General features: G+C 34.6%; 2 protein-coding genes across 8 annotated transcripts in view; one reads left to right on the forward strand and one right to left on the reverse strand.

Moving 5' to 3' along the window:
* ArgRS-m (arginyl-tRNA synthetase, mitochondrial) overlaps window positions 1-8,296 on the forward strand; it is a 187,876-nt gene extending 179,580 nt beyond the window's left edge. For 3 of the 6 annotated variants that reach the window (XM_067128101.1, XM_067128103.1, XM_067128102.1), the window contains 5 exons: window positions 139-818; window positions 2,109-2,239; window positions 4,579-4,727; window positions 6,045-6,119; window positions 8,119-8,296. In XM_067128101.1, the coding sequence (XP_066984202.1) occupies window positions 139-818; window positions 2,109-2,239; window positions 4,579-4,727; window positions 6,045-6,119; window positions 8,119-8,269 (1,186 nt within the window). In that variant the 3' untranslated portion in view covers window positions 8,270-8,296. Of the gene's footprint in view, window positions 1-138; window positions 819-2,108; window positions 2,240-4,578; window positions 4,728-5,015; window positions 5,244-6,044; window positions 6,120-8,118 lie in introns of those variants that run through there. The other 3 variants (XM_067128106.1, XM_067128104.1, XM_067128105.1) reach the window with 1 other exon arrangement.
* LOC136852996 (organic cation transporter protein-like) overlaps window positions 4,750-24,841 on the reverse strand; it is a 24,695-nt gene continuing 4,603 nt past the window's right edge. For both annotated transcript variants that reach the window (XM_067128107.1, XM_067128108.1), the window contains 11 exons: window positions 21,019-21,133; window positions 19,898-20,006; window positions 17,475-17,578; window positions 16,167-16,321; window positions 15,729-15,897; window positions 14,661-14,814; window positions 12,538-12,623; window positions 10,505-10,764; window positions 9,632-9,816; window positions 9,101-9,252; window positions 4,750-8,558 (listed from right to left, as the gene is read on the reverse strand). In XM_067128107.1, coding sequence (XP_066984208.1) covers window positions 8,456-8,558; window positions 9,101-9,252; window positions 9,632-9,816; window positions 10,505-10,764; window positions 12,538-12,623; window positions 14,661-14,814; window positions 15,729-15,897; window positions 16,167-16,321; window positions 17,475-17,578; window positions 19,898-20,006; window positions 21,019-21,133 — 1,592 coding nt within the window. In that variant the 3' untranslated portion in view covers window positions 4,750-8,455. The remainder of the gene's footprint in view (window positions 8,559-9,100; window positions 9,253-9,631; window positions 9,817-10,504; window positions 10,765-12,537; window positions 12,624-14,660; window positions 14,815-15,728; window positions 15,898-16,166; window positions 16,322-17,474; window positions 17,579-19,897; window positions 20,007-21,018; window positions 21,134-24,841) is intronic.

The following is a 24,841-nucleotide window of genomic DNA, read 5'->3' on the forward strand; positions in this document are numbered from 1 at the left end:
GAAGCCCTGGGGAGGGACCATGAGAGTGTAACTCCTTTGAAGATGAACAGTGGCTACGCTATCAAAAATGAACATTTGAACTTGATTTTTTAACAAACAGGAATGCAATGCTTACTTTTGTCTTTTCCTTCGTATCAGATATGATGCTTGTAACATGAATGAAAAAGACTTGGAGGACGATGCTATTCGAAAACTGTATGAAGTGTACGTTTGGGCCAATAAGACAGCAGAGGAAGATCCTTGTGTTCTTGTCAAAGCTCAAGAGATATTTAGCAAAATGGAACAGGGAGATGAGGAAGTATTAAAGGCATGGAACTTATTCAGAAAGGTTTCTATTGAAGATCTGATTTGTGTATATTCAAGACTTAATGTGAAGTTTGATGAGTATCATGGGGAAAGTATGTATAGTGCCGATGAATGTCAAGAGAGCTTAGAAATGATGGAAGGAAAGGGCCTCTTGGAAAGTCTAGAAGATGGCAGAAAAGTGTTTTGTTTGACTCCAAATAATAAGATTACTGTTGTTAAAAGTGATGGATCATCAATTTACTTGTCCAGGGATATAGCAGGTGCTGTTGACAGATATAAAAGGTACAGATTTACCAAGAGTTACTATGTTGTGGACAATGCACAGGCTGATCATTTCGTTGCCTTATTTACTATTTTAAATCAGCTTGGATTCGACTGGGCAGAAAATATGAGGCATATAAAATTTGGGAGAATACGAGGAATGAGTACAAGGAAAGGGACTGCAGTGTTTTTGCAAGATCTACTAGATGAAGCACAAAAGGTGATGAAGCAAAAGCAAGAGGAAACTGATAGTAAGTGATGACTGTTTTGTATATAATTCTTGTGGTAATTTGCATGTTTTCAAAAGTTTCGTCTTTCTAGAGAATTTGAGTACGACACAGTGATTGCTCTGTTTACTGCACTAATTGATGCAAAAGGAGGGTGGAAATAAAAAAAAATTTGGTCAAGGGAATAATCTTATGCTTACGATAGGCTACCCCAAAACCTTAACACAGCATTGCACTTACCAGTTGACTTAACCTATGCATATGCATATTAGCCTATGATGGGATGAAAATATAGTATAAAAATAATACAGTGCATTTCACTTACCTCAAGTTAGTGAATGTCTGTATTAAAAGGTCGTAGCATAGGTTACAATGAGAAGAGTTTTTGCCAAGGCTAGATGAATAGGCTTAAAAAAATAAGTATGTTAAGATTTTAACCTTATATCAGAAGGGAAGCTGTTACCTAACACAGTAGTTAGTCAGCAGTTGTTAAGGGGATTAGCCAGATGTTTTTGCAATAATTACGTATAGCATCCCTGAATTTATAACCTGTGACCTCATATTTACCACTAGCACTTGCAACAGGCCCTTTATTAAGTATCCTGTGGTAATTATCATTGTTAGGTTTGTATGAAGTATTTACAGTAATCAGAACTTGTATTTTAAAGTGCTGTAGTTAACAAGCCCACTGAGTCACGTTCACAGACTCAAGTTGCTTGCCCATAGGATTTGCATTTAAGTGATGGGAAAATTAGAGCAAGATAAGGAATTGGCACTAAAGGGAACTTCAGAAAACCCTTAGTACTGGACAAGGTATAATGCAGACTGCATTATTATTAAGGGTTTAATATATCTATATACTACTTTTTAATTCAAGAACAAGAAGCACATTAAATGTATTGGTATAAATTGCAACAAATTCTTCAGTGCATTTTTTGGAAATCATGTTTTCTTTTTCAGAGAGAATGGAATCAATACTAAGTAAAGACTTCTATGCTGTTTAATATGCCAGATGGACCATCTTGTAGGATGCATGTTGTCTTCTCTTAGGTTTGGCAGGATGGGCCATGTCAGAAAATCTCTCTCCACTGGCATTTGTCTGAAAACCAAAAATCATTTCCTCTTGTTGACTTGGTTTTGTTAAACAAATGACTTATAGCCACTGACTTTGGCTGGTGAAGTTATTTACAGTTGACTAACCTTTACTTTATGGACATTTCTATTATTCTTTTAGTAATCATGAATAATGCATGCTAAGTCCTCTAAATTTGGGAAATAATTAAAATATTCTAATTTTTCAAACTGCATTTTCAGCAACCCGAGAAGATTTACAGTACAGCAGTATGGACATTGCTGACAAAATTGCAGTTTCTTGTATACTTGTAGGGGATATGAAACAAAGACGTCAAAGAGATTACGTTTTTTCATGGGACAAAGTACTACAGGTAATTTGCTCATGTACAAACATGAACATTCATTTTTATTTTTACCATTTATTGAAATTATTTGTCTTGCCACAAAACCATCACCGTAAGGTACTATAACAGTAACAGCAACCCATGCCGTATGAAAATGTCCAAATTGCAACCATCAGTGACTGGAATTGTTAACAGATAACTTCATTAACCCTTAAACGCCGAGCCTCTATTTACAAAAGTGTCTGTCATATGCGTGCGGCGTTCGGAGTTAGCGCCGAAGCGGAAAAAAAATTTTTTTTTTTTTTTTTGTCATTGCCTGAAGTTTAGTATGCAACCATCAGAAATTTAAAAAAATATCATTGCCTGAAGTTTAGTATGCAACCATCAGAAATTTAAAAAAATATCATTATCATATATAAATATTGAAATATATGACCGCGAAAAAAAATTTCATATATAATTGTATACAAATCGCGCTGTGAGCAAAACGGTTAAGGCTAACGAGTTATTTTTTGTTTCTTTGTTTTGTACACTAAATTGCGATGATTTTGGTATATAGCAAATTGTAAAACGATCAAAGCAACACAGAAAATATTATCACAAAATGATGCATGAATTTGTAACGCGCGGACGTAAAAAAAGTTTTTTTCAAAAATTTATCATAAATCGAAACATTGTGCTAGAGACTTCCCGTTTGTTGCAAAATGAAGATAAGTGATTGAATATTACTAGACTGTAAGTGTTTTAGCTTACAATTGCAGTTTTCGACCATTTCGGTCGAGTTAAAGTTGACCGAAGGTAGAATTTTTTCTATTTATCGTGATTTATATGAAAATATTTCAAAACTGATAAAAGCTACAACCATGAGTTATTTTTTGTTGTATTCTACATGAAAATGCACGCATTTTCATATATAAAACTTTATGTAACAACTAATATAAAACGGTGCAAACATTACGACAAAGTGACAAAAGAATTTCTGAGATGTTCAGCAGAGTTACCGCGCGGACGTAAGGAAAAAGTTTTTTTCAAAAATTCACCATAAATCGAAATATTGTGTTAGAGACTTCCAGTCTGTTGCAAAATGAAGGTAAATGATTGAATATTACTAGAATGTAAGAGTTTTAGCTTACAATTGCGTTTTTCGACCATTTCGGTTGAGTTAAAGTTGACCGAAGGTTGAAATTTTGGCACTTATCGTGATTATATGAAAATATTTCAAAATTGATAAAAGCTACAACCATGGGTTATTTTTGGTTGTATTCTACATGAAATTACGCACATTTTCATATATAAAACTTTATGTAACGACTAATATAAAACAGTGCAAACATTATGACAAAGTGACAAAAGAATTTCAGAGATGTTCGCCCGAGTTACCGCGCGTGGACGTAAGGGAATTTTTTTTTTTTTTTTTTTTTTTTTTTTTTTAAATTCACCATAAATCGAAATATTGTGCTAGAGACTAACAATTTGTTGCAAAATGAAGGTAAATGATTGAATATTACTAGAATGTAAGAGTTTTAGCTTACAATTGCGTTTTCGACCATTTCGGTCGAGTTGAAGTTGACCGAAGGTTGAAATTTTGGCACTTATCGTGATTTATATGAAAATATTTCCAAACTGATAAAAGCTACAACCATGGGTTGTTTTTTGTTGTATTTTACATGAAATTGCGCACATTTTCAAATATAAAACTTTATGTAACGGCTAATATAAAACTGTGCAAAAATTACGACAAAATGACGAAAGAATTTCTGAAATTTTCGGCCGAGTTACTGCGCGGACGTAAGGAAAAAGTTTTTTCAAAAATTCACCATAAATCAAATATTGTGCTAGAGACTTCCAATTTGTTGCAAAATGGAGGTAAATGATTGAATATTACTAGAATGTAAGAGTTTTAGCTTACAATTGCGTTTTTCGACAATTTCGGTCGAGTCAAAATTGACCGAAGGTTGAAATTTTTTGTAGTCAACGTACCATACTTCCACTCGGCACCCAAGAGACAATTTTAGTCGACGTATGGTACATCCAGTCGGCGTTTAAGGGTTAAATGAATATTGTAATCTACATACATTTTTTGATATGTTATGATTTACAAGAGCACTTAAGCCAGCTCTATAAGAGTTAAGAATTTTAATGCAGTCATATGGTTAAACCAGTTAATAATAGTAAGGGATTTACACTTAACACATCCTTAACCAGTATCTTTGCAACCAGGATTTTATAGTATTTTAGTTATAAAATAATGGTATTTGAATGAACCAATGATAACAATGAAAACCAGGCTTAACCATTTTGCATATACAAGCTTATTCCTTTTAATTCCTTAAACTAGTCTCGTAATAATTTATTTGAATTTGCAGAGCCGGGGTGACACAGGAGCAAAGCTGCAATATGTTCATTGCAGGCTAGTGAACTTACAGGAAAACTGTGGTGTTGAATTCGTTCACACAGTGAATACTCGTTTTCTTACAGAACCTGTTGCCATTAGTCTGGTGTGTGAAATTGCAAGGTAATTAGACAGAATAATGTAATTGGGCTTTTGTTTAAGTTTTATTTTCTTTATCATATTTCAGTTGTGTGAGCATTTTTTATATTTTGCCAGTAATATCATTTGTCAGCTTCATATTCAAAAGTAAAAATCGTCATACAAAGATTATCTGCTACTCATTTCTGCTGTGAAAAGGGTTTTGTAAAATATAGTCTGATATGTACAGTTATGTCCAGTCCTGATAATCTGGGAATAAATTTTGTGACAGATATCAATCACAGGAATACTAAAATTAACTCTCTCCCACAGATAATCCCACTGAGCCCCCTTTACCACTGAGATCATTTATGGCACAGAAACCGTTATGAGCTCTGACACTCACATCTGTGAAGAAAGGAAACTAACAAAACACTTCTTAATAATTAATAGATTGATATGATAAAGCAACATAATCATCATTATAACAAGTTAATGTAAAGATTTGTAAGTTGCTCTATGCAAAAATGCCATCTGAATTAAAAAAATATCACCAGCAAATCTATGCAGATTTCACAGTTACCCATAGGAAAACAGGTCACATGCAGGAACTGATTCAAAGGAAGTATGCACTATTAAGTGCTAGTCACTACCTGGCAGGTCAGGACTTCATTTTACACAAGTAAAATTTGCATTTGGTAACAGTTTTAATTGTTAAGACTTAATTGTTAAGACCACCTCATGTACCACCTTTACTGATTTTTACTACAAAGGTTTACTATTTTACCTAGTGATGATTGCATTAACAGCAATATAAAAGAAAAAGAGGTTTCAGAAAAGTTTGAAAGACAAAAGAGAAAGGATCTGAGACAAGGCAAAATGAAGTCGATAGGATGGTATTTAGTCTCTTTCTACATAATTCAAGTAATATTACCATTGCTCATGTTGCCAAAGAAAGTTCTTTCCAGTGTGAATCAACCTTTACCACATTTTATATTAAGGTTGTTACTCATAAGTATTTATACACATCATCTATGATTTTTGTGGTACAAGGTAGAGTACAGTATTTAGATATTGTACTTTCTTCATACAGATTGTGGAATGAGGCAAGCATATTGTCCCATAGGTTCTCTCGTTACTCCTTTATCACCTACCATCGAGTGATTTTGTATTAATCATATGTTGCAGTTTGCATTGAACACATATTTTGTGAGGTTTTAGTCATAAATGTATAGTCAGTGCATTAAATAAGAAATTAGTTACTTATTTCGGACAAAATTTAACTGATGAAAAAATCATGGGACTCTAATCCTTTGTTGAATTATTACTGTAGATTGTGATTCTAGCAACTTTTACTTTCAGATTTGATGAAGTACTTATAGAAACCTACAGGGAACTGGAGCCCTGCATACTTGTTAATTATTTATTTAAACTAAGGTAAGTTCTTCTGTAAGACATTTGTCATAATCAGACAGATGTCTTGCTGTTGAAAGATAAGAAAGAAAACTAACCTGCAAATAGAGAAATTATAGGGAAAAGATGTTGATGCAGTTGATAGTATAGTTTCTCTTGCGTTGGACCTTTCTTTAACGTTCGTTGACATTACAATTTTTATCAAAACACGTTTTTATTGCAAAATTTTGAAATGAAGAAAGTAGTTAGATGCCAGTTATCATGGGATTAGTATCACTTGACAACTGAAATTATGATCAGGAATATCCAGGCAACTTGTGCTTCATAACCAATGTTCCTGCTGTGGACTACTATTAAATCCTTATTATCTGTGAGGTAAAAGTGTGTTGTTAGTCTGAATGTTGCATTTGGTAAGTTTTCCATGGTGCAATACTAATTTTTAACCAGAAGTCCAGTTTTGCATTTCTTTCAAGCTCAGTGTTTGGTACACAATCAGTCAGCCTCCTGAAATACCTGTCTTATCAGTAAGAGACTTAGATGTGAAAATGTAAAATCAGGAATTGTCGTACTTAAGAATAGTAATTTCTGCTATGAGACTGGCTCATCAGAAAATGGAAATAAGTAGGGAGGTAGTAGTGAAAAAACACCATTCCTTTAAAAAATATCAAGTTAACTAATGTATTAGCTATAACATTAATCGTAAAAACCTATATCTGGTTGGCTGCCAAGGAGGTCCTTGTGTGTGATCTGCCTATCTTGTAAGTGAGGCCTTTCCCATTACAGTTTTTCTTTCCTAATTGGGTTAGGTATCTCTCTGCTGAGACTAACCATGCCTCCTAAAAGGGGTTAAAGGTGCTTGTTATGTCATCATAATCTCAATTATCAGAGTTAGGGTTTTTCAAGGTTAGTGACCTAGAGAAATACAAATTTTGGTGGAATTAAAGCTGAAAAATGAAGACAAAGGTATATTGAGAAGTCTTTTTACAGCTTCAGGAGTGGTCGATGGAAATCACTGTGAGGAAACATATATACTATGTGGTTCAACATCAGGGAAGGGTTATAGAAAGAGTGAGTGACATTGTTGTGGAGTCAAGATGTCCAAAAGGGAAATAAAAAGATGAGGGGAGCCTGCAAGCTTTGGTAAAGAGGAGTATAGAGATGTTTATAAGGAAAAGATTGTGGTAATGTCATATCTTCAATCTGGTGTCTTGCTGAAAGTAGTCAGTCTTATTTAATTTGGCCTCTAGAACACAAACTATCACTGATCACAGGGGAAGGAGAGTGGCCTTCTAATGCTCCCAGAGGCGTTTTGTGGCATGAGGCCCCTTTGAAGAGGAAATGAGGGACAATGTGAGAGAACAAAAATTGAACCATATATCCTTCTCTCTAGGCTCACTCCCCTAGCCAAGAGTATGCTTGAAGAAAGTTTACTGCTTCAAGATGCTTTTTTCTCTTGGTTGAGACAGAATAACTGACTTTGGTTAAGGTGCTACTTCTTGGAATGGCTTCAATTCTTGAAGCTGGAACAAATCTGATCATTAGAATTGGAGAAGCTCAAAATCTTAGAATCTAAGCTGTTTGGATCATTGTTACTTTTAGTTTTATTAGGTAGTTAAACCAGGCTACCTAAGTCATATTAAGTGAAAAGGTGGCAAAATAATACAAAATACAACTCACTGATGCTATAAAAGTATAGTATGGGGAACACAGTAACAGTCACGAACTAGCAGACCTTGTGCACACGAACACTACCTGCCTATGGCTGCTGCTGTTCTTTTCATTCATAGAAATTGGGTCTGGGAATATTTTGCAGTCAACAAAAAGGGCTATGTAAGTGATGGGTCTGTTGTGAAACATAATGACTTACAGGATGCAATGATTACATAACATATATATAATGTAGGGAGTTTCAAATCACTCTGAGATTAAGTGGTCAAATTTCTTAACCAAATTTTAAAATTTCACATAAGCTGTTTTAGCATTAAAATACATAATTGCACTAAACAATGCATTTATTTTTCAGTGGAAGCATTAATTCTGCCCTGAAGCAGCTCCAGGTCAAGTCTTCTCCCCTAGAGATTGCAAAGGCAAGATTAGCGTTATTTGTTGCAGCTAGGTTTACCCTGGCTGCAGGAATGAAGATTCTTGGTCTTGAACCACTGAATAATATGTAAACTTAAAAATAAAAGTTTTTATAGCAATGTATGTTATTCCATGCATGCCATAATTTGAAAAATTTAATGCTGGGATCTGTACTTTAGGTTTTGGGGGTGAAACCAGCTTTTGACATCGTAGACGACAGCATTACAGTACATAAATACCTGTGTGCATTTTCATCATGACTTTCATTTTCAGACACATTATAAATTCTCATGTTTCATTTTCAGTGGTACCGATTCCTCTTTGCAGACCACGTCACTATTTTTACCCCTCTCCCTGGAAGCAATTTTAAATGGCAGGAATCTGTAAAAATCAGAAATTATAAATGTTAGCTTATTAATCAAAAAGCCTTGATGTACTTTTATGTTTATCCACTAATGCTGCATAAGCTTGAACTTCCAATTGTACAACTTGCCATGGTTATATGATCATCTATTAACATTTTTTGGCTTTTATATCACCTGGACAATTTGGATAATTAAAACTGATTTTGTCATGGCCATAAATTAACAAAAACTGATTTTGTCAACCATAAATTAACAAAAATAATCTCTAATGATTTCCTACTTTTTTGAATTGCATGTACTCAATAGCCTGTTGTGTAGGTGAGAGGAACAATGAGGGCACTATCACCCTGAAATCTAAATTTTATTTGTTTTATTTTACTTTTTAAAACACTTTTTAAGGTTTTATCCCAAGTGACTAACACTCATCACACACTACAAAGTCAGTTTTAGTCCCCAGGCCTAAAATACTGCTATAAGGTAAATAAATGTATTTCAGTCCTCGGGAATATCCTAAAGCAATTAAAGCAAAATCTAAGAATGAAAATCTGCAAGACTTACCTTTCGGGCACTTTGAAATCTTTGCTTTCCATTTGCATGACGGTATCAGGCAAGGCCATATGAAGTGTTTCCCACAATGTTAGTGTTGCAATTCCAGCAACAATGGCTGATGCCCCAAATATAACTGATGGTGCCCATGGATAGGCTACACCCTGGAATGGTTTCACATTTTAAAAGTGCCCAAAAAAGAGAACCTAACAATTACATCTTTACTGCCTATGATTAAAATAAGTTTAAGATTTCCTTTTTACCTTTGGCATTGTATATTTAAATTCTTGAAAGCAAATTAGGACAACCTGTATTTCTTAATAAATGAGGAATGAAAGTACTGTAGTGCCAAAATATAGATGAAGTTGGACAGTTCAAGTGGGAGGAGACAAAGGGGAGAGAGACAAAATAACAGCTGGAAATAAATTCAAGATGCTAAACAAATTTTTTAGGCATTACCAACAGTGCACTGTGCATGGAATACATTAAGTTGTACCCCTATAGGGATGATAAAAGAGAACTAAACCTGAAAATAGTACTTGCCAAAAACTCTGTGATAAAAGGCGAGATGGAGGAGCCAACACGAGACAGCATGAAAGACGTGCTCAGTCCTCTTGTTCTCACTTCAGTTGGGAAGAGCTCTGAGCCAAAGAGATTTCCAGCTTGGAAGGACATGGTGATGGTCATCTTCCCGAGCATAGCAAAGGCTACCACCAGCCACTGGATTTCTGCATAATTTTTTTCCTATTAGAGTTACTGTACTGTTAAATTTACTATAAAGAAATGTCAATTTCAGGAAATCATGAAAGTGACTATACTGTATACATAGGTTAACTTTTAATACTAATTAATTTAGACCATTATAGAAGTGGCTACTGAAAGATATACAATGGGCAAATTAGTAAGTAACAAATATTAAACAAACAACATTAGTCAGCACAGAGGTTTGGAAACCGACATTAATTTTACTGTACTAAACCGATATTCAATTTACAGTACTGTTATTGAAGTTCTGTACATGTTCTGAATGCCTTATTTAACTACAATAAACACTCTCAGACAAACAATCATGTCTTTTTAACCCAGTACTGTCCAGTGGTCTGCTTGAAATGTTCATTTTAACTGTTTACAATTCACTCACCCATTGCGAAGTTTTTGAGATATAAGTAAACATTCACATCCACGTAAATATGTCCAATTATACTGTACATTAAAACGACTGGTACTTTATTTAAATGCAATTAACCAACAAACTAAGTGTTTACAAAAATTATTTTACAACAAACTAAGTTCTGAGACAAATTATTTTGGAAAGGTCTATTATGGAAATGGCATTAGCTACAGGAAAACAACTTAGGGTCCATACCTTTAGTCTACGATAAAGTTTGTATATTCCCCTAAAAAGTTATGACTCACCTGAAGGTAGAAAAGGAAGACCAAGAAGCACTACTCCAGTGACCAAAAGACTTAGGCATATAGGTATTTTCCTTCCAAAGCGAGATATTAGTGCACCCATGATAGTGCAACCTGGCACTTCCATCAGTCCCATTAAAACCATGTAAACAAATGCATCTGATTTGAAGTTACTACCACTTAATGCCAGACCAAAGTACACCATCCCAAATACAAAGAAATCTAGATGCATGATTGCGCTTACGAAGCAGAGTCGTGGTGTCCTGAAAAATGGGAAAAAGCTACTTATTTAAAAACATTCAAACAGAGCAGTCTACAGGATTTGCTTCAAGCTTGGCTTAGGTGGCAAGTACAAACTACAAATACAGTATTTTACTAACAATAGTAGATGGATATAGATGATGAATCTTAATCATTTATTTGAGATTAAAACATTTTACTGTCATGAAAGAGAAACCAGATTTCAATTAAAATAACTGATCCCCTGAATTGGTTTACAAGCCAGATACGTAAGTACCAACACCAGAAAAAAATTATGAAACATTATTATCTAAGCAGCTGTTCCTTGTACCATTTACAGCATGCCTTGCATGGCATCCTATAGACAGTACTTAATGTCCCATTGGCCCAAGTTGAATTACTTTCTGCCTTGCACTTTGCATCCATTCCATATGATTTCTCCTCGCACATGCTGGATAATATCTGGAGTGTATATCACTACAATTTCATTTCTCATCTTTAAACATACTTTTGGTGAGACATGAAAGTCAACGTTACTCAGTGGTCTCATTAAACTATTTATAATGCATAAACTATTTATAATGCAATCTAATTTACAATCGTTGGTAAACACCTTTGAGTTTTTTTCTTGTTGTCTGCTAACATGAAATGCTCACTGTTCCATGGCTCAATCTGAGAATAGGCAGTAAAAATAAAATCCAAAGATGAAATAACCACTGTCAGAATGCCAGTAGGCAAATGTCGGGTGTGGATGAGGTAGCTGAGAGTAAAGTAATTAACAGGAAGCTCAGAGCTAGGAAACCATACAACTGTTGACAACAAGAGTTCATTCAGTGAGACCGAGAGGAAGGACTTCCACAAAATGAGTAACTGTATTCTTGAAAATGCTAAAACTGTTTCAAAACTTTAACTGGCTCCTAAACAAATGCAGCTCTTTTACTTAAGGAGGTAAGATAAGAAAGATTTGTCTAAATGATGGTGAGAATTGTTACCCCACTACGTAATACTGTCTGGTGTGTTACATAACTAATATGCCAAAAACTGATAAAAAAGGAGTTACATAACTTTGCAGCAATAAGTGAAGAGCTAGAGGTGTAACTGTAGGTATTAATAGCTATGGCATACCAAACACTTGCGCTAACATTTGATCCCAATGTCTTTACTGTATCGACATGTCATTGCGCAAAAAGTATGGCTCACTGCCAGCAACAGAAACCTTTAATTCTCCTTACTGTAAAGGATGATGAAAACCTGTCTGACAGTATTCAGGATGTTCATTCTCAAAAGATTTCAAAAAAGCTGTAATAATGCTTCCATTAACCATCAACCTTTGCCTTCATTTTTCACCTGCTGTGTACTAATGGACACAAATATTTATTAATTTTTTTATTTTCATCTGTATTTTATTCACACAAAAATAGTCTACTTGGTGGAATACTGCTCAACTTATGACCTAGTAGTTATTTTAATGTGCGCTTACTTTGAAAGATAATGTATCAGTAACAAAAGACCCAAAAGTTAATTTATCTTTCATTACCAGCATCCATTTAAGCACCATATTTAAAAAAAATACATAAATGGAATAGGCATAATCAAATATTGCATGGTTGTTATACATGAGTGGAGGCAGACATCTATAAAAAAAAAAAAAAACCAGCACTGCAAAAATAAGTGTCAAATACTGTACAGATCATTCAATATTGCGAGAATTCTGGTGCTGGCAAGCTTTAACAAAGTGACCATACATGTAAGCATGCAATATCTTACAACTTGTCACAGTTACAGAAAATACTTACCTATATAAGATGAATGTTGCCTTGATAAAATCCTGAAATACTGTTTTTAATGAATGCTCCTTTTCATCCTCTTTGACCTCTTCAACCTAAGGAATATAATTGCAAACAAGAAACGTTAACAATTAGATACTTGTTTCTAGACTTTTAGTAAGTAACGATAATCTGCCAATGCAAAAATCACAGCAGTTAAAAACACTTGTATTCATACACTACTGGACTTAGAACCAGGTACTAGTGGGTTATAAAGTTAACATCAAAAACACAGTAAAATGACTAACAAATACTAAAATATTAGGGGGGAAAGTAATAACTGTTGCAGCAGAGAAATAATTGTTCTATCTCCAGTGATGTTAAGGAAGGAATTACTGTATATGATGAAGCAGGATACAAAGGAGAACTTGCATGGGGATGCTAATCCAGGAATGAGCCACCAACTTTATAGCTTGCATGAGATTCAGATATAACCTTGGCCTGGATAATGGCTCCCAACACAATGCTGAGATTTGTATTACACTCAAATAAAATGAGCATACATTACCTAATTTCCTTAAAGCTGAATGACTAGGTACATGCATATTAAAATTCATTACAGGACAAGCTTCCAGTCCTAAGTTTACTCCAGCTCAACATAACAGGGAAGGTAAAGATGAAATCAGTTTATTGATTTGGCTCACCATAGGCTGACTAACCAAAAAATGTTTCTCATCTCCAAATCCTACTCCTGGTATGCTGTTATCTGCACCTTCTGGAAAACACTTTCTCTATTTACAGGGATGAAAGTGTTAAACTAATATGCTTCAAATATTTTGTTCCATCATAACTGAAATGCTGATTTCCTGTTCACATGTCAGAAGGTTCAGGGACTTTTATTGTGTTGACAAGATTGCTCGAAGTTGTGGTTTCCAGTTCCCCAACAATAAAAACTGATTCATTAACAAATTCGTCTCTCTGTTTTCTCTTTTTCAAATATTTTTTCAGTCTATGGCAATTTGTTTCCAAGTTATTTACCTTTTAGGCACACTTTATAAGAAAGTTTGTTCATTTTAAATAATAATAATTATAATATTAATACTGTATATTTTACCTTACTAGTCATCATCTCTCAGGAACCCTGGAGAGACTCATGCTCCTGACCTGGACATCCTTTAGGCTTTCAAGAAGGTATCAACAACGTATGGCATGAAGACCTATACCTAAAGCATCTGTTTTCTTTCCTTCATTTTTCCTTACTTAAATTACTGACTTCTCCCAAGTCCTCTCTCGCTCTGAATGTTGGTATGCGATAATTGTACTTTTCATGTACTGTAGTTTTACTCAACTCCTTCTTAACCTCTTTGATAATATTATGAATGTATATATATGTTGGAAGTATTGAGAACAAGCTTTACATCTAATAAATTACTTCTGACTTGAAATCACTACAGTACAACACTAACATTTTAACTATACTTATGAGGTCATCACATTGTGTTCTACAGACAAGACACTAATTTTCAATCTCTTATGTCAGGATTCTCAACTTTTCAGTTATTGTGTGGAGACTGCAAACTTAAGGGTTAACTGTTCCATCCTTTATACAATTCCCTTCCAGAATGTAGCATGCTTGCTCTATATCTGCATATATCAAATACTTAAAAAAAAAAATTTTAATACTTAGGTTTGCCATTGTTACAGGACCAAGCTTCTTTTGGGACACCCAGTCCTTCTTGATTTCTTTGTCATAAAAACGAGAATAAAGCAGGATGAAGAATTATAAAGACAACACTGATCTATTATATGGAAACACTTTTGTTTATAATTTATGGTTACCATAACTTAATGCCACCCTTCCATGTAACGAGTGAAGAGTTAACCGAATTACAGTAGTTACAACTAATATTCAGCATGACACCAGTCTCTTAACACAACTTACTCAACTTGTTTTTAGATGAGTGTTTACTATCATTCCATTCCATATTTACACCAACTAGTTACATAGAACAAGGAATAATATAGAAGAAAATCTATCAAAAAATTAATGTGCCAAAAATATTCAAGCTAATGTATAGTACACTCATCAATGAACTCTAACAAAAACAAAGAAAAATATTGCATACACAAAAGAAAAAGCTTATAAAACTTACTTTAACCTTATCCTGGCTCTCTTTAAAAATGCACATGAGCTCTTCATCTGATGGTATAACAGTTTTATTCCATCTTGCTGCTTTTTTAATAACTTCCAAAGCACGTTCGTGTTGGCCTCGTACACTAAGCCAACGTGGAGACTCATCTACGAACCTGTGATATATAACACAGTTTTAACTTTTGTATTATTAAACAGCTTATGCAGACAACTGAGGTAACATGTTTGGGTCTCATAGGGCTGACCCTAAGGGTTTGTTCAAAACCAAACATTTAAAATTTAATAATTCTAGACAGTCTTGAGAGATTTGCCTCAAAGAACTGACAGTCACTATTGGTTGAAAACTGGCATTCAAATAAAATGCTTTACATAGAGAGAGAGGCAAACTTTTACAAAAGCATTTCTACAATGAAATTTTTAACTGGAATGACAAACAGGTTATATATAAACTTTTATTACAAGCATATGAGCCTTAAGTGACAAGTAACAAGCTTAGGGCATATAACTGTAAAAGATTCTTAAGAGCCTGCTGAGTACTTTGTTCTTTCTTGGGCATCAGCTGTTTCACAAGGCTAATGAGGCAGTAACTTGTGGGGTCTTCTGAAATTATGATACTCTTAAATGTGCAAACGGTCACACAGTACATGTTTATGGTACTGGGGACCTATTATAGTTGTCAACATTGTTGTTGTCATGCCAGTTCATGGAATCAAATCAACCAATACCCCAGGAAATAACAGATCATCAGAATGCCAAAATCTGCATGGTTTATGTTTAATGCTAAGATTAAAATTTCCCACTGGTACTGTAATATATTTCCTTCTTTACCAGTATTATAATTTCTCAACCTATATTCCTTGCTGAAAACTTAACAGTGCAATTAAATCTACCTAGTAACCTTAACAAATTATGAAGGAAGAAAAATGTTGATCTAGATAGTACACAGGAATGATACCTTCCAAGAGTAATCTTTCAGACATCAGGTGCATCCAAAAGAGAACCCATAAATCTGCAATGAATTAAAACTAAACATGTTTTTGCATGATGAGACAAGTCATGATTAACTTACCATAGCGCTGGCATTAGAAGAAGGCACGGTAGGGAAGCACAAAATTGTAGCCATCGCCAGCTCCTCACCAAGTATGCCAATCCCCCCCAAGCCATTGTCCCCAATGCCCAAGGAAGAAAATAAATAACACCCACCAGAGACCTCAATTTCGGGTCAGTTATTTCCACAGCTGTGTGTGCAAAGGAAGACAAAACATATAATTACCAATCAGCACAGCTTATTACATATCTTTAATGGGAGATGAAGGATAACTGGCATAATGCTCATACAAATATATATAATTCATCCGTAAAATGTTAATTCTAGTTCACCATTTTTCAACAATGCAGCGTACATTGTAACTTATGCACCCTACTAAAAAGTCAAAAGTCTGCCTTTTCGGCATACAGACACATTTTGAAACTCAAAGTAGTTTTCCTTATTTCAATTTTTACTTACCTAGAATGTATCCTGTCTTCAGCAGTGTTGGATGCATAGTTCCAAGTAAAAATCGAAACAAAAGAATAGAAGAAATATTGGGCATCCAACTAGATACAATGGCCATGAGTGCAAACAATGCAGCCCCAGTTACAAAAACTGTTTTACGACCATACCTGTTGGAGAATATAACAGTACTTCAGACCTGGAAAAATGTTAATCTTAGACCTTTAATGTTGTTGCTGAGCTCTTAGTTATTAACAATGAACTATATACACTTTTAATGGTATATCATCTACAAATAAGTTTGGAAAATTTTCAACTAATTTATTTATGCCATTTACATCACATTTTTCAATAGCATCCAGAATTAAGATAAATTAATTCTACACAGGATATTCCTCAAGTTAACTTCATCAATAGCTCAAATAAGTACATCTACACAAGGTCTCACGTTAATGAAATCAATAATAAAAAAATTACTTTGCATGAATTTGGTTCAGGCTCTTAATTACATCCAGATACTGTACAAATACAGTAGCAACTTTGTCTTCTCACTAGATAGTGACTTGTTGTCAACTCTGACGCACCAAGATCGGTATAGTGCTATTTGCATGTACTGTATCAAAACTAAAATTTGGATAGCAAATAAACTCACTGTAAAGTTTTTAGTATTAGTCTTGCACTCTGTAATAAAGACCCACTATGAGTATGAGACCATATCAATAAGAACAGTATATAGAGATTGAGAATATACAGTACAAGTCTGATTTCAGTTACCAATTTTATAAGCAATTTGATACAGAATACAATTTTCAGGCTTTATAAGAAAGTTTCTGATTCTTAACGGAAAATAATATAAAGGAAGGTAAATGTAAGCAAGTATTAATTCTGACAGTTTGTGGTCCTTTAGTCTATTTGTTTTGTTAAAGAAATGAGCTGTTTACTATTCCATCCAGTGGGTAAAATAACAAAAATGTCCTCAACTAAGTAAAAATGCATTAAGAGTGTCATAAAATAAGAAAGAAAATGACTGAAAGAAATACAACGAAAATTACTTTTTACTCTTTTAAGCTGACAAGAAGTGAGAAAGGCAACAGGTTACAGGGAATCTCTACTGCTTGTAATGGATTAAAATAATGGTTTACGTTTACTTATGGACCTAATGAATACATATATTTGTACTGAAAAGATGTACTGTAATCTCTGAGACCACTCTGATAATTTATGAAATATACATCAAAATGCTTTATTTAAAAGAATTAACACAATGACATTTCAAGAGCTTTAAAACGACCAAATAAAACATGAAAGGAAAAAAATTAATACCTGTCAGCCAAAAGGCCATTGATGGGAGATCCCACTAAGACGCCCAACATATACATACTTTGGTAAGTAGCCCGTAAATATTCCTTCTCACATACAAGCCCAAACTGTGGGAAAATAAATATGAATGAGTCAAATATGGAAACCAAGATTAGAATGTTCTCCAAGTCTTCAAGACATTTTATATAAGCCCAAACTGTGGAAAAATAAATATCAATGAGTCCTGTATTGTAGATCAAGAATAAGAAGTTCTCCAAAAATATTTAAGCATTTTATACATGTACAATATTATAACTTTCATAATTGTATATACACTACATTTTCTGCATCCAGTATAAAGCGTTGCTTGTGAAAACCATTAACAATATATATAACTAAAATTGAAAAAATCCTCCTAACCAAGGGGGTGGTGGGAGAGACCCCCTTCTGAGGGGTTGAGCCCTGTAGGGAGTTACCCTTACAGAGCCTTACATGCAATGTTATAAACAGTAGTAAAGGTCCTTACTAGTGACTCTTGGCCCTGAGCCAGATATACTCAACTAACCAACCTAGGGCTCCACCTAAACAACCAGTGTTCCCTGCCCAATACAGTATAAAAGGACCACAATTAAAACATTTATCACTGTTCATTATGATGGTCATCTACCAGTAAAAATGTTATGTCCATGGCTGCCCTACCTCCTATACTGGGGATGACAATGTTATGCCTGGTGAAGAGGATCTCCTCCCATATAAAAGAAGGGATCATCAATAATCATGAAAATGTACACACCACCGTAATTCATACCACCACTGCCATCACCATCAAGATAATCTGCAGTGGTCCAACACAAGATGGCTATTGATATTAGAAGCATGTTGTATCCTAAAGGTACAACCCAACTTACATACAACACAGGAAACATTCCCCCTTCCCCACCAATCTACCATCCAACCAATAATTTACATAACACTGCACACCAACAACAGAGACTCCCAACTCCCTTAACGAGTTTTCCCAGCGAACACAAAGTAAACATACTTGGTAGAGCCTGACAGAAATGTTGTTTATATGCCCAACAAGAAATATTGTACTGTCTTAAATTCCCTGATGACCTGCACCTTCCACCTTGACCTTGTCCTTACCTGTCTCATTTTTTCTACCAGCCAATTTCTTTATTATAGGAATCCTCACAGTATGGTACTTGTATCCTTTTACAACAATGAAAAAATAAATATTGGACTGTTACTTACAGACTGAAGCAACAGCGAGAAAATATTCCCAATTAAACTCAGCTGACGCAGCAATAATTTTTAAGAAACCATGTTTACAAAAGGATCTCCTTCCAATAATAATAATAATAATAATAATAATAATAATAATAATAATAATAATAATAATAATAATAATAATTACAAAGGGTCAATTATCAAAGCTGGTGGTCTTGAAGATGTTATGAGATTGCCTGAGGGGAGGAGGCACCCATTTAGCTTGACAGTAATTACAGATAACTAAAACAGCTACTATAAAAGAGGTCCAGCAGAGATCACCAGCAGCAAAGTGGAAGAGAATCTGACAAAAATGTTCGTGGCAAAATAAAAAAAAAATAAAAAAAAACTTAAGATTTTATTCAATCACCCAAAATATTGTTGCTGATCTAGAATTACTTGGTTCTGAAAAATGACAGAAAAATATTTTTTGGTATACCAAATGTCCTTCACATTCATTATACTTCAAATTAAGTTTTCACGTTATTCCTTAATGATCTAATGTAACATGCGAATTTTATATGCCATAACACTCCCTGACATGTAATTTCTGACGTTACTCATTTACTAAATGAAATGCTTCATCATTAACGAACACTGTTTTTGCATTCCCCATGGGACATACAGCTATTAATAACTTGAATAAGCAAGGATGGACAACATAAGGCAACTTAGATTGCAATACTGTCAGCAATAGCTATGGTTGAAGTTATCTTAGCACCAGGATGGCACAAATATCTGTTCTTTTTGTGGATCACTTTACAGTGAAATAGTTTACAAGAGAAAGCTAGGTCATATTTTGACTCATGTGCTCATTTGAATGATTTGTTTTTATGTAACAAAACTGGGACCAAAACTTTATCAGAAGATTGCTATTTTTCTCCAGATATGGAGCTGGATAATCATTTGTGAAATGACCTCCCATGCCATGCAAAGCAAATGCCCTCTTGAAATTCTACTACTCACGTCTTTCCAATACTTCCACTTCCACAAATCTCTACTCATCTCCAGTTTTAAAAATAGTTACTGTGTATTCACAACTTTAACTTCCTTCTTTATAACTTTTCAGATCTAGTGCACCTTGTGAATTATCAAACATAGACAAAATAAAAAATAAAACTATTTAAAGGGTTGATATTTAACAAAAACATGGAAGAATCAAAGATGCTGCATCTCACCTCTGAAGTAATCGTATGTGTGAATGTAGTGTTGTCAAATATCCATTCTGTACATGCTTTCTGTGTGAATGTACCATTTTCACCTCTAGAAGAATAATAACAGGAACCTCTGAAAAAAATTATATTCATTTTATTGCACAGTGCTTGGCACGACAGAAGCAAAATCAAAATCTCGCATCAACATACTTTGCATTGGTTAACATCTGTACTTTCTTGGCGCAAACCCACAGCTTTCTAGTATTATTACTACTATTATTATTCCAAAGATGAACCCTATTCATATGGAACAAGCCCACAGGGGCCGCTGACTGGAAATTCAAGCTTCCAAAGAATGTGCTCATTAGAATGCAGTAACACTAACATTACCTATCTGTAGTCTAAACAACCCTCACTGCTGTACAGTATTAGATATGCCATATAAATTACATGATTGATCTCCTGCTGAAATAAAATTGTTTCAGAACATGCAGATACATTATAAACATACAAGTAATAAGTTATGAGATGTGTGAAAACAGTTAGCCAGGATGCTATATTAGCAACCAAGCTTGCCTTGATACTTAGCCAGATTTTAAGAATTCCTAACATCAAATAAAAACTTACTTTTACTCTTCCAGGAATGCAGAGGGGGTTGAAAATAAGTTCAACAGCAATGACAAAAGTGAGAGACTCACACATCACACCCAGAATAATGCTTTTCGCTCTTAAATTGTAAAGTAACTATTATATACAAAACCAAGGTCATGCTACAGAATAAATATTCCAGCGTCTGCTCTTGTAACTATACCTATGCGGTAAGTTACCACCCATGTGTACTTACTCATTACATCATACATCACAAGTTATGTATCTACACATCACTAGTTCCTAAATATATAACTCAATTTGTCTTTCAAAACATCATGTTTCAATTTATAAAAGCTTAATAAATTCATATGATCATTCTGACACTATTTTTTTGTTTAAAAGTGGAGTTTGTTAAAATTATGTGGAAAGATTTTAAAAAATATTATTTGCATCTTATAGTGATCAAATGCTTATTTTTTGCAGAATACAGTACTAAACTTATTCACATAATATTCTACACTATGTCTTCCGCTTATGGAACCTTCAAAACTTACTTATCTGCACTGTCGAAACTATTTTCTTCTGCGCCCAAAGGAGCCACACAGGTATGATCCTGCCGTGGTGCCAAAAATGCGCTTCCCAGGGCATGTGGTGAAGGAAAACTCACAGCTGTAAAGAAAGATGTACTCTGACACACAGACCAAAAATCAATGGAGGACATCTAGAACTGGTATGATGCAATCAATGACCAAATGTACAGTGCCTCAATAATTTGTCCAAAAGACAAACTGATTGCGTAAATCCTCCAGTGGATGAAGGTTAACATCTTTTAAAGATGATGAACTCTATTCACATTTTGTACAAGAAAATAATAAAAGTTAGAAAGGCACTCTTCATCATCAATACTCATACCACAGATGAATAGGCAAACTAGTACTTGTACATTGTACAGTTTTCTTAAATCCCCAAAAAACTGCAAGCCCATTTACTAGTGGATCTAATATCACTGCAGGGCCCAACGAAAAATAATAGTCTATTACATATAAATGCAGGTTATGCTGAGAAATACAACTCAGCTCCCCTTAGCCTTGGGCTAACATGTCTAATTCGATAGCACCATTGGTCAAATGATGATGACTTCAAGTTGAAGGGGCATACATCTTGAGTACTGTTGACAAAAGACTGGAAATTGTTCTGAATCTCAATTTGAGTTGTACCCCCACCTAATGGAGTTCCTTGTCTTTGGCCTGTGGGAACGCATACACTTCTGCCAATTTTTGCTTTGCCCATGTAAAAATTGCAAGGTTATTCCATCAAACACAGAAAAACAACCAAAAATAACTTACCTTCCTTATCGCTTATCTTATCTCATAAATATCAGTGAACCTCGTCAAGTTAATTGAAAACACCTAAATTATTTGTACAATTTAGAATATGACAAACAATCGAGATGTTCTGCCAAATGTCAGTGTTTAATACAGAGGTGACAAAAATGCTTACAAGATCATTTCGGGTGCGGCGTGCACTTTTTTTTTTTTTGTGATGCCCGTGCACTGCGGAACTAGAACCTTGGTATTTCTGAACTGCAAGGAAAGACATGGTAAGCCAGGTTACGACAAGGCGCCTACGTAAGATAATGAAGATTTCTAGTTTCATACAATTCTTATTTCCCTTTCTCCGGTGAGGTTAACTTGAGGTTAACTTATATCTGGTTAAAATTAAACCACTATAGGCCTAAGTAGTACACGATGCTTCTATGCTTGGAAGGTCACAGTTCTGAGTACATTGTATAATTACAGCTGATAGCACCGTATTTCAAATTTGCTGTTCCCACAAAAATCTACAAACACACAAAATAAGTGGCTAGCAAACAACGTGACTGAAAAAGCGGTATTATTGCAGTAAGAGGCAACATGCCATAACGACAAAGAAATATGTTTTTCTGACTGATTTTGATGTGTTTAGTACGAATTTCACCTTCAATATCGTCAGAAATTAATGGTTTTGGAGCTAACTCCATGTACATACGTGGACCAAAAACCATCAATTTCCGACAAAATTCAAGGTGAAATTCGTGCTTAACACATCAAAATCAATCAGAATAACATATTTCCTTATCAGTGAAACCCACGCAACCTAACCTAACCTCTCACAGAAGTACCCAGGTTACAGCCCCTAACCCTGACTTGTCACTCGACTACCCAGGTCATAGCCCCTAACTTATGCATGACCAAAGGACGAAAAAATAAGGTTCATATCCCATCCGGCATGTGCAATAATTTGTTAATGTGTGGGTAACCCCATTCCCCCAGGCCAGAACTAAACACGGCAAAGGGACATTCCATCTGGCCGACAACAAACACATGCACCGTCAGTATCAGAACCCCTAAAAGTGTTAAATGGGACAAAATAATCCAGGTATTTCTAAGAAACTATCAATTTCCGACTAATTTTAATGTGAAATTTGTGCGAAACACATCAAAATGACCTAGAAAAGTGTATTTTCTTGCCATTTGGCCATGTTGCCTTTTACTGCAATTTTACTTAAAAAGCTCAATATCTCGAGACAAGCAGACGGAAAAAATGGTAAATTTGTATTTAATACAATGGGTGGTTGACTGCTGAAATACAAACAAAAGGAGGTATATATATTCCAGTAACACTAAATCTGCAATACATTTCTGTATGATTTTCGTGTTAAGCATAGCCTATAGGTCTAAAGGAGACTTAAAGAACACAACATACACCTGCCACAGAGAGTATTGGCAATTATATTAAAATTCTGCACGAAAAATATGTTTGTGGTGAGAAAATAATTTCCCAAACCGGGCCACTACCAAACACCAATAGGATAACTCATAAATCCTATAGGTCTAAGTTAGGCCTAGGGTCAACAAACAAATGACGGTAATTCTAAGCCGGCTGTCCGCGGTGAGCTAGACTATGGCAGTTGACGTTTTTCTATGTTATTTTACTTGCTTTACAAGAATTTAAAGTAATATTTTGTCGCCCGGTTGTAACTAAACTGTGATTGATCTTTGAAGACTACACAACTTGAATTACCTAACGCAGGGTAGGTCTAAGCCGGCATTCCGCGGCAAGCTCGCCCCACCTCCATAGTAATACACGGCAAAATTGTAACCAGTAAACACCTCTAAGGTAGTTATGTTGGTATTTTTAGGGTGTTTACTGGTTACAAATTAGCTATGGAGGGGTGGGGGTTTGCCGTGAATGCTGGCTTAGACCTACCCTGCGTTAGGTAATTCAAGTCGTGTAGTCTTCAAAGGTCAATGACAGCAGTTACAGCCGGCCGACAAAATATTACTTTAAATTCTTGTAAAGCAAGTAAAATAACATACAAAAACGTCAATTGCCATAGTCTAACAGCCGGCTTAGAATTACCCAAATGACTAGGGCTAGGATAATTTAGCCAGTCCATAGACTACTAGGCTAACTTGAACCCACATAAATATACGCCTTTAGATGCCCTAGTTCTAAATTTAGTGCAATATTCACAGACGGGTGGGTTAAATACTGTCAATATAGGCCTGCTTAACATTCCAAGGACTCCAAGGTGAGCGTAAATTTAACTGGGCTACGAAGGCCTATAAAGTATTTGAAATAATCGCCTATGCCTATTGGCCTTTAAACTTTCACTAATAATCAGCGACTAATAAATTTGACCTGGGAATTTTAAACATAAAAATACCAAATTAACAAAAAATTATTATGCAATTTACACCAAAACAAACAGATTTTCACCACCTAGTGAAGACTGACTTGACTAGAGTGTAAGCGAGCTCTTAACATTTATATGAAGGAAAGTTGTCATAATTAACAAGAAAAAAACTCTTTTTGTTGGAACTTCCGTTATTGTTGCTTAAAATAAAGACTGAGCACTGAGGTGGGTTTGAAATAAATCATTTTAAATATACCTAAAGTTTTTTACTTTTTAAAAGTTTCTCTTCTCGCTTCGTCTTTCTTGGAATCAAGTGGCAATAACGTAGACTAGAATGGCTTTGAATTCTATTTCTTTATTTCGGAGAGGGCTTAATATCATTAGTTAATAGGCCATCAGATCAAAACATTAAATACAGAGCTTTCAAAATTCAAATTTACTATAAATATAACTGAACTAGAAATTGAAAACAAATCAAGGTTTATATGGTTTTATAGATAGTACCAACTAGGAAATCGAACACATTTAGGTATTTCTATCTTTTTTCATAAATGCACGAAGCTCAATGTTGTTCAGTCAGCATGTAAACTTATTAATAAACATTGAAAAATCCCAGTATTGTTTTGTTTGATCTTGCAACGTAGTCATTGACTTTCGAAATCTTAGGATTTATACGCCCTTGGGAAGATAAAATCTGA

Source organism: Macrobrachium rosenbergii, chromosome 26, assembly GCF_040412425.1.
Source record: "Macrobrachium rosenbergii isolate ZJJX-2024 chromosome 26, ASM4041242v1, whole genome shotgun sequence".
In the NCBI taxonomy this organism is placed as follows: domain Eukaryota; kingdom Metazoa; phylum Arthropoda; class Malacostraca; order Decapoda; family Palaemonidae; genus Macrobrachium; species Macrobrachium rosenbergii.